The sequence below is a fragment of the Polistes canadensis genome, unplaced genomic scaffold (genome assembly GCF_001313835.1).
Source record: "Polistes canadensis isolate GaletaPanama2010 unplaced genomic scaffold, ASM131383v1 scaffold_103, whole genome shotgun sequence".
Classification (NCBI taxonomy): Eukaryota; Metazoa; Arthropoda; class Insecta; order Hymenoptera; family Vespidae; genus Polistes; species Polistes canadensis.
The window spans coordinates 368,946-384,318 of record NW_014569650.1 but is presented as its reverse complement, the minus strand read 5'-3'; the positions used below and the strand labels follow the sequence as shown (position 1 = coordinate 384,318).

The 15,373-nt window shown below is 33.2% G+C and overlaps 2 protein-coding genes across 5 annotated transcripts; one reads left to right on the top strand and one right to left on the bottom strand.

Moving 5' to 3' along the window:
* Positions 1-6,952: 6,952 nt before the first annotated feature.
* Positions 6,953-10,627, bottom strand: LOC106787511 (OTU domain-containing protein 7B-like). 4 transcript variants are annotated; one of them, XM_014749914.1, is made up of 9 exons: positions 10,318-10,626; positions 9,433-9,670; positions 9,091-9,355; positions 8,862-9,012; positions 8,409-8,780; positions 8,012-8,325; positions 7,772-7,930; positions 7,595-7,667; positions 6,953-7,462 (listed from the first exon to the last, which is right to left on the bottom strand). In XM_014749914.1, exons 2-9 carry the CDS (start codon positions 9,653-9,655, stop codon positions 7,361-7,363), a joined length of 1,659 nt encoding a protein of 552 aa, XP_014605400.1. In that variant the 5' UTR covers positions 9,656-9,670; positions 10,318-10,626; the 3' UTR covers positions 6,953-7,360. The 4 variants fall into 4 exon arrangements, with proteins under 4 accessions (XP_014605400.1, XP_014605401.1, XP_014605402.1 ...); XM_014749915.1 differs by having other exon boundaries at positions 10,342-10,625; XM_014749916.1 differs by lacking the exon at positions 7,595-7,667 and having other exon boundaries at positions 7,834-7,930; positions 10,318-10,627.
* Positions 10,628-11,008: 381 nt separating this feature from the next.
* On the top strand, positions 11,009-14,172 carry LOC106787512 (glucosidase 2 subunit beta). Its single transcript, XM_014749918.1, has 2 exons — positions 11,009-12,221; positions 12,308-14,172. Exons 1-2 carry the CDS (start codon positions 11,312-11,314, stop codon positions 13,003-13,005), a joined length of 1,608 nt encoding a protein of 535 aa, XP_014605404.1. The 5' UTR covers positions 11,009-11,311; the 3' UTR covers positions 13,006-14,172.
* The last annotated feature ends 1,201 nt before the right edge of the window (positions 14,173-15,373 follow it).

Sequence of the window (15,373 nt, the reverse complement as noted above, 5' to 3'; positions counted from 1 at the left end):
TTTTTTTTTTTTTAATTTCTTGTCCACCGACAGACAGATGTTACAAATTATATATTCGTTGTTAAAAATTAATCATTCGACGAAACACTGTATTCGATTTGCAAATAAAAACAAAGTTCTATCAAATATAAAAATGATACATTTGCAAATCTTTAAGATTTTTTTCGCGGATAATTATCGAATAGAGATCTCTAATATGTTACAATTTAATTCAAATATATTAATCGTATTTGTTCGATTATCGAAATGATCAAACTTTTAATCCTTTAAGAAATTAGTTGTAATTGATATGACAAGTAACTTTAAATGATTATAGCCACCTTAATAAAGTTCCTTTCTGAGTTAATCTAATCTGAAAAGTTACAAACGATTAATTTTCTCTTCCTTTCTCAAGAATTGAATAAAGTAGAATAAGGAAAAAAAGAGAAAAAGTAATCGATTAGATCTTTTTTTTTCTCTTTCATTATACAACCGTCAAGGAGGCAAGCGATCAGAAAATTGGAAAGCTGGGTGTCTGGTACTCGTAAAGCGTTCTTCCGGATAATCGAAAGCTCGCCGATGATTATTATAGACAATAGGTTCAGGAAGCGTAACGAGAGCTGTGCGTACCTGTGTGTGTGTCGTATACTTCTTCTGTGTGTGCGTATTTCTCTGCTTTCCAAGAGGGAGAGAACATATGTTAGAGGTAGAAAAGTGAATCGTAGGGTCGTAGAGCATGCGAGTCTCGACGACGAAGCGTTGCCAAGATCGATACTGAGAGGAGGAGGCTCGACCTTCTACTTAAATCGATATATTTCCTTTTTATTTTTGACCGATCTTTCCTAAAAAAAAAGTGGCTGCTCAACGCAAGACGGCAGTCAAAATTATTTCTTTTCTTTTCTTCAAATATTTCATTTTGTAATTTTTCATTTGTTTCATTTTTGATGTTATACAATCTTGTTGTTATAGGTAAAAATGAAATGTCAGAAAGCAAGGACGAGAAACGAGAAGACCGGTTGAGAAAATAAATAAGCCCGGGAAGACAGAAGCACGGTGCGTGGTCGTGGAAAGTGCTGGCTAATTACAAAAAACTAGGAGATCATTAAAACAGAGAGGGTTCTTATATCCTGGTATAATTTTCTCTAGCGTACCAACCAACCACCACCACCACCACCAGGACCAGCAAGGACCACTCTCCCCTCAACACCACCCTGACAAACTTTTTGTCCTCAATTTTACGCTTTCGTCCGCTTCTCTTCACGTTTAATTCCATTTTAACCGATTGTCTTCCATCCGAATTACGTACATACGATTTAATACGTAGCTTTTAACGCAGCTATTTTTCTTTCAAATACATAATAAAAAAGATCGATGTAATTTACTTTAATGGTACAATCTAATTGTATGTTTAATATTTCAATTGCTTTTTGAAAAACCACCGAAGTTAAAATTGAACCGGTAATTATTTAAAGTCCCGTATAATTGCGAAAATTAACAAGTAGTCATTTTTTTAAATATTACAAAACTAGGCCGAAAGGATGCAATAAAGAAAAATTATATAATATAAATTTGGAATAAAGCAGCCATCGCATGCTCGACAATACTTACGTTATTTATATTTATTGTAATAGTATATCGCAAATAATGTTGATTCCGAAATCTCACCACGTGGAGGTTACTGCGTACGAGTTCTCAAATTTTTCCAACTAATAAATTTATTAACCCTTTCGTTACTGCACGCTTTAACGCGAATATCGTTCGATATAAACTCGCCTATACATTCGTACCGTCGAATATTACAACCCCTATATGGGTCGCTGATAACGTAAAAGGTCTCGAGTGCAAAGGGTTAATATAATCTGAAAAAAAATTAAAAAATATATATTGGATCGTTCAATTATGTATATATACGAGTATTGAAATTTAATATGAAATAAAGAATAGGATGACGAGAGAGAGAAAAGGGAGAAAAAATAAAAATTAACAAAAAAAAATGGAAGACAAACAAAACGAGAGAAACTTTTTTTGGGGTAGTACAATTCTCCCCGAGAATAATTTTGCGTACTGAACGAGAGAGAGAGAGAGAGAGAGAGAGAGAGAGAGAGATAGAGAGAGAAAGGAGTTCGGTCGACGAGCAGGAGAGCTTATTTATTAAACGCTCACCAGCATGCGCCTCTTTAAATCATGTGCATTCCCTCGAGCTACCCACGCCTCTCTAATATTTATTAATCTCGTTCGTGCTGACCGTTCTTGGACAGAAACGTACGATCATCCCCTCTCCATCTATTTTCTACCCCTTTCTCTTTCTATTTTCATCTCTTTTTCGAAATATTATTCATTTGCATGCATGTCTACATTATTGTTTGTAATTATCGCATTATACAAAATATGATATTTGTTCGTAATAAACCATAAGTAAAAAAGATTATTAAAAATTACTGCAATATCTTCTCACTCTTTTCTTATACAATACAAAAGAATAGAAAACACAAACATAGTTTAGAGGTGTGCTTGCGCGATACCCTACGAGACGAGCGTATTAAAGGTAGGTGATAGTAATTTCACACATGACGTAACAACGCACCTACCCTCCGTGCCTCCACTTTTCTACCGGAAGCAAATCAACCCTTCGTCCTACAGCCTTTCTTCCTCGAGCTTGCAGCCAATGCAACACCATAATACATTTTCATTTCTCTTATGCGCATATCTATAAATGTGCATGTGCATTTAAATGGTCACGTGTTTGTATATATATTATATAATCTATGTTTATATGCATGGGGGAAATATGTATAGACAATGTACATGCTTTAAATTAAAAGTACAATAGTTCAATGGTAACGCGCCTCTATTGTTCTATTTACACTATTATCTACCCTGTTATTCCATTTCACTGAAAATTACCCCCAGAATTTGTTCAATGTAATTCTAAAATGTAGAATATTTATTATCGCTATCCTCATTTCTCTATCTCTATCTACTTTTTCTGCATAGCAGTTGGTCAATGCTTTCGGAGCCTCTAGGCACTGCTAAAAGATTCAAATAGGTTTCTACAGACAGCCGACGAATTTCTTCTCTCTCTCTCTCTCTCATCCTTCAAGATATTTAATATCCCTCCTTTTCCCTCGCCCACCGTTCTCACCCCTTATTCCAAAAAACCTCCGACGGCCTTGAAAAAAGAAGAAGAAAAAGACACGAACATGGTGTGCAGAATTTCGTCTGAAGAAAAGTAAAAATGTTAGCTAATGAAAAATGAAAATTTCATTCGTGCGAAGACCGTATCTACTCCCTTATGATCCATCTACAAAGATTCCATTATCGTTTTATCAAGATCGATCCCTACCATTGTCGATCATTTCCGATCTTTGAATCATTCTGATCAGCTGTGAAAATAAAAATAAAATAGGAGTAACTTGATGGAGAAATTATCTCGCTTTATCGAATAACGAAGAATAGGAGGAGAGTATAGGTGGAGAGTATAGGTGGAGAGTATAGGTGGAGAGTATAGGTGGAGAATATAGGAGGTGCTGGTGGAAGTCTAACGAGCCTTTTAGCGAAAATCTCGGTGAAAGCCCTTCCTTCAAAAAAGGTCCATTCGATCTCGGCGACGCGGCGCGGTGCGACGGCTACCGAATAATCCGAATAATGCGATTCTACCGGGCAGAATTGGGAAATCGGTGGTAGTATTGGGTCGAAGCCAATCTAATGTGCCTCGACGGCTGACAATGGCGGCGTGGCAATGATTTCCGATGAGCAGATCGCCGAGAAAAAGAGGGGATGCCGTACCGGAGCTGGTTACCGAGGGGTGAACGTGCGCAATCGAGGGATAGAGAGAAAACGGAGATGAATAGGTCAAGAGAAAGAGAGAGAGGGGGGGGGAGAGAAAGAAACAAATATAAAGTTATATGTGTATACACAAGGTAGGCCAAAAAGATCTAGCTGATTTTCCTTTTGTTTTTTTTTTTTTAACAACTTTTTAGGCTACCTTTAGTAAAGCCAATCTCCCAAAAGCTAACTCGCAGTTTTACATCTGATGAAAAAATAATTCTACATAAATCTGGAAAAAGAATAATATATTTTTATAATCGCCTACAAATTTTTGGACCATCCTGTATATGTAGACATGTGTTAGTATGGGCATGAGTGTGGGAAAATGTATATGTATATATAGATATTCGGTATTTGCGGTTGGCCGCGCACGGATTGCAGCCGATTTCCCTCTTTCTACCCGATAATTTAGCGAACGGCCATTCAACCCTCGTTTCTCTTCTCTCTGTCCTTCCTAAACTCGTATCTACCAGTTCTCTCGGCAGAGGGAATCGACCGGTGTAAAAAAAGACGGAAAAGGTGAGGGGCAGGGTGGTGGGTCTTCCTGAAAATCGTGCAATTTTTTACTGTTACTGTCTAGGCAATATCGGAAATGGTTGGGAATCAAGGAAAGGTGAGAAAAGTTCCAAGAGTTGTTCGTATCAATTTTCATTTTCTTTTCATCCCCCATTAGGTACTTTTAATAGATTCTTTCTCTTTTTCTTTTTAAATGCTTTCACGAGACAAGAAACATGAATATGAAATCAGAATATTTTACTAAGGATTTTTGAAGAACATCGTTTCCGATCAACTAACATTGTAAATCACGTGAAAATATAATGAAAATATTTGTAAATTATCAATTTCCTTCTAAAAAAATCTTCTAATTTAATATATTCCATCTAAACTATTTTCTAACCGATGCACCAACAAACTCTAGCATGTAAGCATGTAAGATGTTTATCGAGGGAAAAAGAAATAGAAAAAACTTTCTCTTTTTAGCAATTCTTTCTTGCCCTTTGGTACCTTTATCTTTGTTTAGCCGGCACCTCAGTCTGCCTGTTTGCTTCCCCAACGTTGCTCCCATTTTACCCCTGTGTTACTATCTCTTCACCCTTATAACAGAGTACGACCCTCTTTTTCCTCGGAATTTACTTTTCTCCAGTAACGAAGTTGACGTAAAAAAAAAGGAACAAAAAAATAGCAGAAGAATAGATAAAAGCAGGAGGAAGATAAATAGATATACATATATATATACACTACATATAAATTACTTTAACAAATTTCTAGTAGAAATTGGTAAGAAGAATTTTAGAAATTATGCCAATCTACGTTAAAAATGATGATAATTGTTCTTTCTATTTTATGCCTATTTCTATAATCCTAATCTTACTATTTAAAATCATCATTATTATTCTATCTAAATAATTTGAAAATTAAAAAGAAAAAAGATTGAAAGTCTGATAGCAATTTTTGATATTACTCCCAAGACAACCCTCGAATTTCTTTTGGTTTCATAAAAATTTCAAATCCATACTAAAGGAAGGAAAATGTGCGTGTGTGTGTTTCGAAGAATTCGTCAGAATATTTTCACAAGTCCCCAAAGTATAGTAACTTCAACCCCCACAGAACCCCTTTTCACCTACCATCCCGGGGAACCTTATGACCCGTGCAAAATGAATGCATCCCTCTTTTTTCGAAGCAACCCTTAACCCGTCTAATGCCTCAAATTCGATGCAGTTTATCCAATCGAATTTTTATTAGTTTTTATTTTTTTGTTTCTTTTTTTGTTAATATTAACAGAGAACTGTTCGATTTTATTTTTCGTTTAGATACGTGTGTTGGTATCAATAGAAGGTTGGAAAACATCCCCTAAATGTCGAAATGCGGTTACCATCCTTCCACCCTTATCCTTACAGCTTCACAACATCCACCCCAACCCAACACCCATCCTTCTATTACCACCCCTTTTCTCCCTTTTATCGTACTTACGTGTCTCAAACGAGGTTACAAACGACGAGAACGGTATTACAAGCCGCAAATTACGCTCAGTTCGTGACTAATAACGTTCCCTCTATGTCTGTGTGTCTGTGTGTAAAAGAGAGAGAATTGCAATTGTCTTTCATCAAAGAGACAAATAGAAATAGAGATAATTGATAATAAATTGGACATGAAAATTGATTTAAAAGAAACAAGAAAAAATAATAGAAAATATTCAATTAATTTTTATACTTTTATGCTATCGATAGAATATATTGTAAATATTAAGATATTTGTGCGTGTGTAATTAATTTTAATATACAATTATTAATTAAGATTTATATAACACACATGTATATATTAATTTATTTTTTATTTTTGTTTTCTTTCATTTCTTTTCGTTTTACTAATATTGTAATTATATTTTATATATTTTATTAAAATACATACATTTCCACATTTATACAATTATATTATTAATATTTAAAATATATTCTATATATAAATTATTATAAGAGACAATTAACATTAAATCTGTAGTTTAAATACAATCTCAAATTTAATGAGGATACTGACTTACGATCTTAAATTATTTTCTTACAAAGATAATCTCTCTCTCGAGACTAAGTTACTTCCTTCGTATTATCTTACACCAGCCTCATCATTAATTTTACCCTGACACAACTTCGTTTCGATAGCATTACACGATGTATACAAAAATATTTCTTTATTTTACACACAATTTTACGATTCAAACACCGATCACCGATCGATGATTACAATTTAATCGTGATGAACGAAATCAATCGTTTATTATTATATGCGTATAATTATTTTTTTTAATTATCATTATTATTATTATTATTATAGATAATTATTCCAAGCACGATTAATAAGTACAGAGCGTTGTAAACGAAACTGTTAGTATGTGGTCGTTGCAATATTAATTATATATATACATATATATACATACATACATACATATATATATATATAAGATCCATTGTACTGATTCACTTTGAGTATTGTTAGTTAATTAGTCTTTTTAAATATAATATTTTTATATTAATATTATGAACGACACAAAAAGGCACATGTACATATATATATATACATACATATATATATATATACATATATGTAATGATTATGCAGCAGTATTTAAAAAATATAATCTCTTGAAACATTTCATCTTTTATCTTTTTTTTTTCTATTTTTTTGTTTTGGTTTTGGCTACACGTAGAAAGGCGTCTCTGATCGATAACGAACATCGAATCGGCTGTGATTATTTTTTTATACATATTTGATATGCATTTTTAATTTAATGAATTAATGAGAATGTTAATAAATAAAGAGAGAGAGAGAGAGAGGGAAAGAGAGAAAGGGAGAGAGAAAGAGAGAAAGCCAAACAGAAAAAGAGAAAGAAATATATAGATGAATGATAATGAAGGAAGATAAATATTTTTTTTGATATATGGATATATGAATCCACATTAACGAAGAAATTAATCAGCATGCATGCATGCCACTCGGTGGTTTTATCGTGATTATTGTCATGCTTTGTTAGATAAAAAACAAAACAAAGAAAAATATTTTAACGATAACGTCGATTAGCCCAACATTGCGAACAATAATATTCATTTTCCGGTGAGCCAAAAAATTGGCAGTGTTCACTGCGACACTCCTTCACGCACGCCTAAAAAAAATCAATTTTATAGAGATACGTTCATGGTTTCCTTTTTTTCTTTTTTATACATGTATAGAAAAATATTTAAATAAATATTATCTATGCATATATATATGTACGCTCTATTTTGCAAAGACATACCCGCAAATTACTATTCCATGACCGTCGATCACCCTTTTTTTCAGGCGATGTATGATCGTTATAGAATGTTGATCTACGAGAAAGATAGATAATCGATACACTACTACTCTCATCAACAAAGCAAATCTATTTAATGTTTTACTACTAATTCAATACGACTGATTATTATTAATGTACCTTGAAAGATAAAGCGTACGATCTTTATTTGGATGAGCTGGTAATAATTTGCTGACACTTGCATGACTACCATAATCACTCACAGCATAGAATTTGGATTTGCCAGCTCCGTAATTCATTTCACAGCCTGTATCATCTATTTGATGATCTTGAAGATATCTAGACGAATGAAAATTGTATAATTGAATATCGAACAAAGATGAGGAAAGAAGGATTATTAGATAAATATTAAGAATTTACCTAGCATGGGCACATTCGAGGTAGTTTTGTAACATCTGATCGACGTACTGATGGCGTCTACTTTTCATTTTAATACAGAATAATCCCTCAGTAGAATTACCGCCAGAAGAAGATGGAGGACTTTTTGGTCTCTTGGTCATAGACCAAAATTTCTTACTCATTGATCTTCCAATCGATCCAAATTGTTTCGCGACACCTAATAATTGTTTAGCTGTCTTAGACAGGGAACCATCTGTATCAGATAACCTGTCGATTTCTTCTGATGTGAAATTAACGTACTCGTAGTCCAAATAATCCTTTATTAATATCTCCATCTAGATATAAAAAAAAGTGTGTAACCTATGTAAAAAAACATTAACTTATGACAGAGAAATGTATTTCAGTTATGTATTATTACCGTGCTTTGCTCGCAGGACAATAAATCACGCGATCCTTCAATCCAATCCCAATCAGGACCAGGATCTACAGCGAATAATACAGGCAATATTTGACCACTATCAGGATCAACCAGAGGTATACTAACTCCTTCATTACTATCATCCCCGATGTCATTGTGTCCATGAACCGTAACGAGCGGTGAAAAGTGTGCAGAATGATATGCCAATAATAATGGAGTTCTATGACAATTCGAAGGTGGTATTTCTAATGGAAGGTATACTCCTCCAAATGGTATAGGTGCCAAAGCTACTCCCTCTGCATCTTTTAACATTGTTTCTGCTATTACTATTATAGGACGTCTTAAAATATGAGCCAATGCCAGTACATGTACCTGAATCAAACAAAAACCACTCGATAAATAAAAAAATTATATCATAACTATATAAATAGTATATAATATAAATATTTTTACTTCTTCTAGACTTTGATAAGAAGTGGCTGTTTGATTCCTAAGTATTGGCGAAGCCATATCTACTATAGTTTGCCATTCGGATACCCATTCTGCTTCTGTATAAGACAAACCTGCGGCAGCATTTAAACCCACCTGACGCCATTTCCATCTTCTGTATAAGATATATATCTTAATTAATCATCGAGTCACTATATACATATACACACATAAATCTATATTTGTCACGTACCTAAAAAGTGCATGTCGGTATTCTCCTACATTCAATGTATTATGCAAAACTTCTCTCAGTGTAAGTAATCTATCATGGAAACCCCACATACCAAGAGAAGCTGCATGAAGCAAACAATTACCATCTCCCGAAGTTGCTAATGGCCAGAGAACTCTATTACTTCCATTTTTCCCACCGCACCACCAATTCAATCGTCCTGCAGCTTCCAATGAAGATAGACATCCTCCTTCTATCAAATCTTTCTCCAAAAATTGACGAAACGAATCTATAAAGAAAATCAATCGTAAAATATGACTACAATGTCCATTGAATACTTCCGACATGTTAAGATTGACATATTACCTGGATACACAGACAAATCTGGCAAAGAAAATGTAAATTCGGGCATATCCAAAGATCCCAAAGTAGCAAATTGAGAGCGTGCATATGAAACTATGGCAGCATTTTCTGTCGCTCTAGAAATTCCTCTGGCCAACTTCTTCGTAGTACCACTACTACTTTCCAATGCATTATTCGATGTTGTTTCTTTCTCCAAGCCATCATACATGGATAAAGCACCGCTCATAACACCTATATTCTCCTATAATTTCACATTAAAACATTTCATTTATTACATAACGATCTAGATCTCAATCTGTCATAATTATACAACGTTGCAACATGGAAGCTTTATTTTCATAAAAATAAAACTGTTGAAAGTGAGTTTAGTTTTTATAAATAGAGCTATGCAGTTAGTAAATTTAGCTCATTAAAATGTGGTCAAGATAAAATGTTAAATAAATTCATATGGATAATGTAAACTTTGTCTAAATGACATGACATTAGATATACGATTAGTACAGGTGATTATAAACATATTTGCATTGTAGATGACACATACCTGCATACATACAAAAAAAAAATATATATATATATATATATATATGTGTGTGTGTTTACAAAAATAGGACAAGGTTTTGGTCATCGCAGAACGTTAATAAAAAGCCAGTCGTAAATACACGTCCACATTCATACTCGAGGTATGTATACATGTGTTGCGTAGGCGTAACTTATTATTAAAATTAGTTATGAAAAAGGAAAACATAAATGCATCGTTTATAATACACGTATATATATATATATTTCCTGTAAGTATTTGACAGCGGATGATGCATGTAAACGTGTGTAAACGTGAATGCATATGTAACATACATAAGAATGCATTTAAGTTTTCAATTAAAACCTTACTCTGTCTCTAGCTCTTTCACGTACAATTGAATTAGTGCAGCGAACCGTGATGAATTCCTCTTATTACGTAGCTCTCGAATGGATGTCCCTTAACCAAATTTTTTCGACAATTTATCATATTTTTCTAGCGAGTAATTTAACTTTGAAAATACACTGGGTAAAAGGAAGAAAAAGAAAAAAAAATGGACGGATATAAAGAAAGTAAAAGGATGGAATCAATCAAACTAATATATCGACACAATCTACACTTGTATTGTACGCGGCGACGCAGCCTACTGAACGAAACTCTGTGAAAATACGCGATGTAGAAGGGGTAGGAAGAACCAACGGAAATTAAATATCGTCTGTCGGTTGCGCGCGGTAATCGTTCTGTAATTTTAAACCGGGATCACGTGGTACTTATTACGAGACTTACTATACGAGACGTAACAATTTATTTACGTTTATCAAATTTATTGTACGATCGCTCATTCATATCAAAAGTTTCATTAGATTATCAGAATAAGAATAATTTTACAATATATAAAGAGTTAGATAAAGGATCGTAATATATCTTACATTTACTCAATATTGATAAGAGTTTTCTATAAAAACGTAAAGAAAAGATAGCGCTCGGTACGCTTGACGTCCATCTTGATAACGAAGATGGCGCTTAGTATGACCAGTGTCCATCTTGATAAAATATATGGCGCTCAGTATGCTCGACGTCCATCTTGATTCGGGTTTCCTTTCTTATCTATATTTGCTTTTGTGATACCTATAATCCACGTATTATAGTGTGTGATTGGAGAAATATATGAAGTTGTAAATGTGTGTGTATATATATGTATGTATTTAAGGTAGCCCTATTCTACACGTAGTGTACGTGATATCAGTTACACTGGAAAGAGACATACACTTCAGACTTTACTTAGAAATAAGAAAATTGTTTGAGAGAGTGTGAGAAAGAGAAAGAGAGAAAAAGAATCTTCTTTAAGAGCAACAGGTAAAAAGTATGTTGAAGAGGATGAAAGAATATTCTGTATGGTTATTGTTCATGGTATGTATGAATTTTTTTGATAAATTCGGCCACGTAACCGGCTCACAGGTCTCATACATTCGAGGTATACCGGTTTCAAAAAATACACTTTATGCACCCGATCGTGATTTTGAATGCCTCGATGGTAGCTTATTGATACCATTTCATTATGTCAACGATGATTATTGCGATTGCGGGGACGGTAGCGATGAACCTGGAACCTCAGCTTGCCAAAATGGTTCTTTCTATTGTAAAAATTTTGGTCACAAGCCTATTTACATACCCTCTACATGGGTGAATGACAATATTTGTGATTGTTGTGATGGTAGCGATGAGTATACTTCTACTAAACAATGTGTTAACAATTGTCATGACCTTGGTAGAGAAGCTAGATTAGAAGCACAAAAAGCTGAGGAATTGCAAAAGGAAGGCAACAAGATACGCTTGGAAATGGTTGCCAAAGGTAAACAGATCAAGAGCGATACCCAGACTCATTTCATGAAATTATGGGTCGATTATGAAGAAGCTACGAAAATTAAAAAAGAAAAGGAGATTTTGAAAACTCAAGCTGAGGAAAGAGAAAGCGTCGCTTTGATGAAATACAAAGTGGATAAGCCCGAACAAGTTGCACCCAAAGAAACAACGGAGGAAGAAGAAATAAGACAATCGGAAGCTGAAGATTACTTCAAGATATTAGATTCCGATGGTAGTAATACAGTTACGATAGCAGAGTTACAAACTAGAGCTACCTTCGATAAAGATCGTGACGGAGCTGTATCCCAAGAGGAAGCTATGTTCTTTTTGAATAATCAGAAAGAGGTATCGTTGCAAGAATTTATAGAAACAGCTTGGGGTAATATCAAACCATTTGTCATGCTAGAACAAGGTTAATTATTTTTTTATATTTATATGCATCCCATTATTCTCTATAATGATATTTTCTTTTATTAATATCTATACGTTTATATGCAGGCATATTTAAACATCCAGAACGCAAAATAGAAGAAAAAGAAGAAGAAGAAGAGGAAGAAGAAACTCGAGAAAAATTGGAAGAAGGACATGCCAAAGAGGAGCACGATAATATAGAAGAGGAAGAAGATATCGTGGATGAGCATGAAAAAGAAGTTGAAGAACAAGAACCTGATGAGCAAGAACCTGAAGTTCAGTACGATGAAGAAACTCAAGTACTCATAGACGAAGCAACAAGTGCACGCGAACGATACCAAGAAGCTGAGAAAGCAGTAAATGATCTCAATTCGGAAATAAAACGATTGGAGGAGAAATTGGAACGTGATTATGGAAAAGAGGACGAATTCGTAACGTTAGATGGAGAGTGTTTTGATTATTCCGACTTAGAATACACGTATTCTCTTTGTCTATTTGGAAAAGCATCACAAAGATCAAAATCTGGTGGAAGTGATGTTAGTTTAGGATATTGGAGCGAATGGATAGGAGGACAAGGTAACAAATATTCAAAAATAAGATATGACAAAGGTCTTACGTGCTGGAACGGTCCAGCTCGTACAACTATTGTTAATTTAAGTTGTGGCAAAGAAAACAAACTTATTTCTGTAACAGAACCAAGCCGTTGCGAATACGCAATGGAATTTGTCACGCCTGCGCTTTGCAATCCAAGTACAGAAAAACAAGATACTCACGATGAATTGTAAATTCTTTTTCTTTTGTTTTTTTTTTTCTGAAAGTGTGTTCAATGGTGCACATACCCAGTATATTCAAAGCACATAATTTGTGAGTCTTGAAAATGAAGGACATGATTGCGAGAAGAGTTAATTACGTCTTTTTTAATATCTACTTTTTGTTTCTTCTTTAATATAGTATTTGCAAGCATTAGACTCTACACAAAAAGCAAACAAGTTAAATCAATTAAAGAAGAACATGTTATACAGAGCAATGGATTAGAATTTTAGAAATATTTAATTCCTATTATTATAGTAACGATGTACACTGGCATTTTCCAGCAGTCGTTGTTTCTTTAGTTAATTTATATTGTAAGTCATAACGAAATGGTGATAAGCACAACATATTTTCTTTACTGTCAGGGAAAGATGCATATAACAATTAATATAAAGCCTTCTCAGTGAGAAGAATTTTGTTAATGCATTCATGAAAACTCTAAGTTGGATAACAAGTATGATTGAGGCATGTTTCTTGCAATTATTCGTCCTTGTATCGGTGATTTTTCCACAGTGTTGGTTTGGCATCAAATAATAATAATAATATTAATAATATTAATGATAATAATGATATAAAAAAACAGGACTTTTATCGATTTGCAACATTTAAGATTTACATGCGATTGTATATATATATAATGGAGCATATATTATATATACGACAGATTCAACTTATTCGTAAAGCGTGAATTGTTGTGCTAAAAGATATTCTATATCACTAAACAAGCAAAAAAGAAACTGTTGTTATACATATGATCATTGCCAATATTATACAAATGTTACATTCCTCTTTTATACGTTAAAGATTTCTACGAAAAAAACGACCGGTATAATAAAATAAGATATAATAATCATATTGTTTATAGAATTGTACTAATAAGGGATGTTTTTTTAATATTTTAATTCGCGGAAAAAATTGATATAAACTCAAAGATATATAAAATATGTTTCTAATAATTTTTCTCTTTTTTGTTGTTGGTTTTTACATACCAAATTCCATTATCATGCATACGTAGAAATTTTCTGACGAGATCGAAGAGTATACAAACGAAGTATTTTGTAATTTTTTAAGTGTGCATCCCTATGGTGCATCAGTAAGCAGGTTCAATAAAGAGAAGAGAAAAACTTTGTTGTCAAACTATATTCATAATGGCAAACTTTATTTACATCCTCTTTACTTTTTATTATCCCATGATTTTAATCCTATTTATCGTCTCTTCATCTATTTCTTTTCATTATTTTTCTTTTTCTTCGTTTTATGCATATTCAGATATTTTACTTTGCAAGTTTTTCGACTATTAAACATACACATATTATCTACGAAATTAAAGATAAATAATATTTTGATTGAAACATCTTGATTAAAAGTCTCTAACTATTAATTTAAGGCACTCGACAGATTCTAACAACGATAAAACAGACATTAATATGTTTTAAGATGATATGCACTTTCTTTTTTTTTCTTTTTATTATTATTTTTTCATTCCTTACCATTTTTCGAAAAAAGATTTTTAAAACCTCGGATCGTGGAATGTGTGTATTATACACCTCGTCAAAAATCATTTGCAAGAAGAAGAATGACTGTGACTGTGACGACGACGACGACGACGACAACGACGATGATAATTAACGATGATTACTATTAACTTATGCCATTTATGTTTCACAATTGATAATAGTTAGTACATTGTAATACGCTTTACCCTCATAATTACTTTTTTTGTTCTCTATTTTTTTCTTTTTCTTTTTTATTTACACGACACGAAATAAAATATATGATATTTTATTATATATTCTCATTGCACGATTCTCTTGAGAAGAGAATCGCTTATAAGAACAAAAAATATATATATATACTATACTACTGTACAACGACGCATACATTTATAAACTAAATCTTCTACGAGTCTCCAAAGAAGCACGATGCAATTATATATATTTTTTTTGTTTCATTGGGATACAGGCACCGTGATTAATACTGCAACCAGGTGAAATTTTTCTTTTCAAAGAGGTTCGTCATCGGTGGTAGTGGTGGTGGTGGTGGTGGTGGTGGTAAACAGAGAGGGTGAACTTTTAATTAATGAAAGTTCATTGATAAAAGAATTTTCGAAGAACATTTAGTTTCCTTTTTTCTTTTTTTATATATAGTTTTCTCTTTCTCTCTCTCTCTCTCTTTCTCTCAACAATATTATATCTTTCTCATTTGTTCAGCTTTTCTTCTTTCTTTTTTTTTATACACGAATAAAATATATTACGTCATTTCTCAGAGACATAAATTCGTCTAATTATTATTTACAAATCATCGAACAGAGAGTTATATTCTTCGTTACACTCTAACGCCTTC

Bases quoted from the DNA above. Each gene is read 5' to 3' on its own strand.
- LOC106787511 (XM_014749914.1), bottom strand. From the start codon at position 9,655: ATGAGCGGTGCTTTATCCATGTATGATGGCTTGGAGAAAGAAACAACA. The intron at 9,013-9,090 runs GTACGTGACAAA...TATCTTATACAG, and splicing joins TACCGACATGCACTTTTTAG to AAGATGGAAATGGCGTCAGG. The intron at 7,668-7,771 runs GTACATTAATAA...TCTTTCTCGTAG, and splicing joins CGTACGCTTTATCTTTCAAG to ATCAACATTCTATAACGATC.
- LOC106787512 (XM_014749918.1), top strand. From the start codon at position 11,312: ATGTTGAAGAGGATGAAAGAATATTCTGTATGGTTATTGTTCATGGTA. The intron at 12,222-12,307 runs GTTAATTATTTT...GTTTATATGCAG, and splicing joins ATTTGTCATGCTAGAACAAG to GCATATTTAAACATCCAGAA.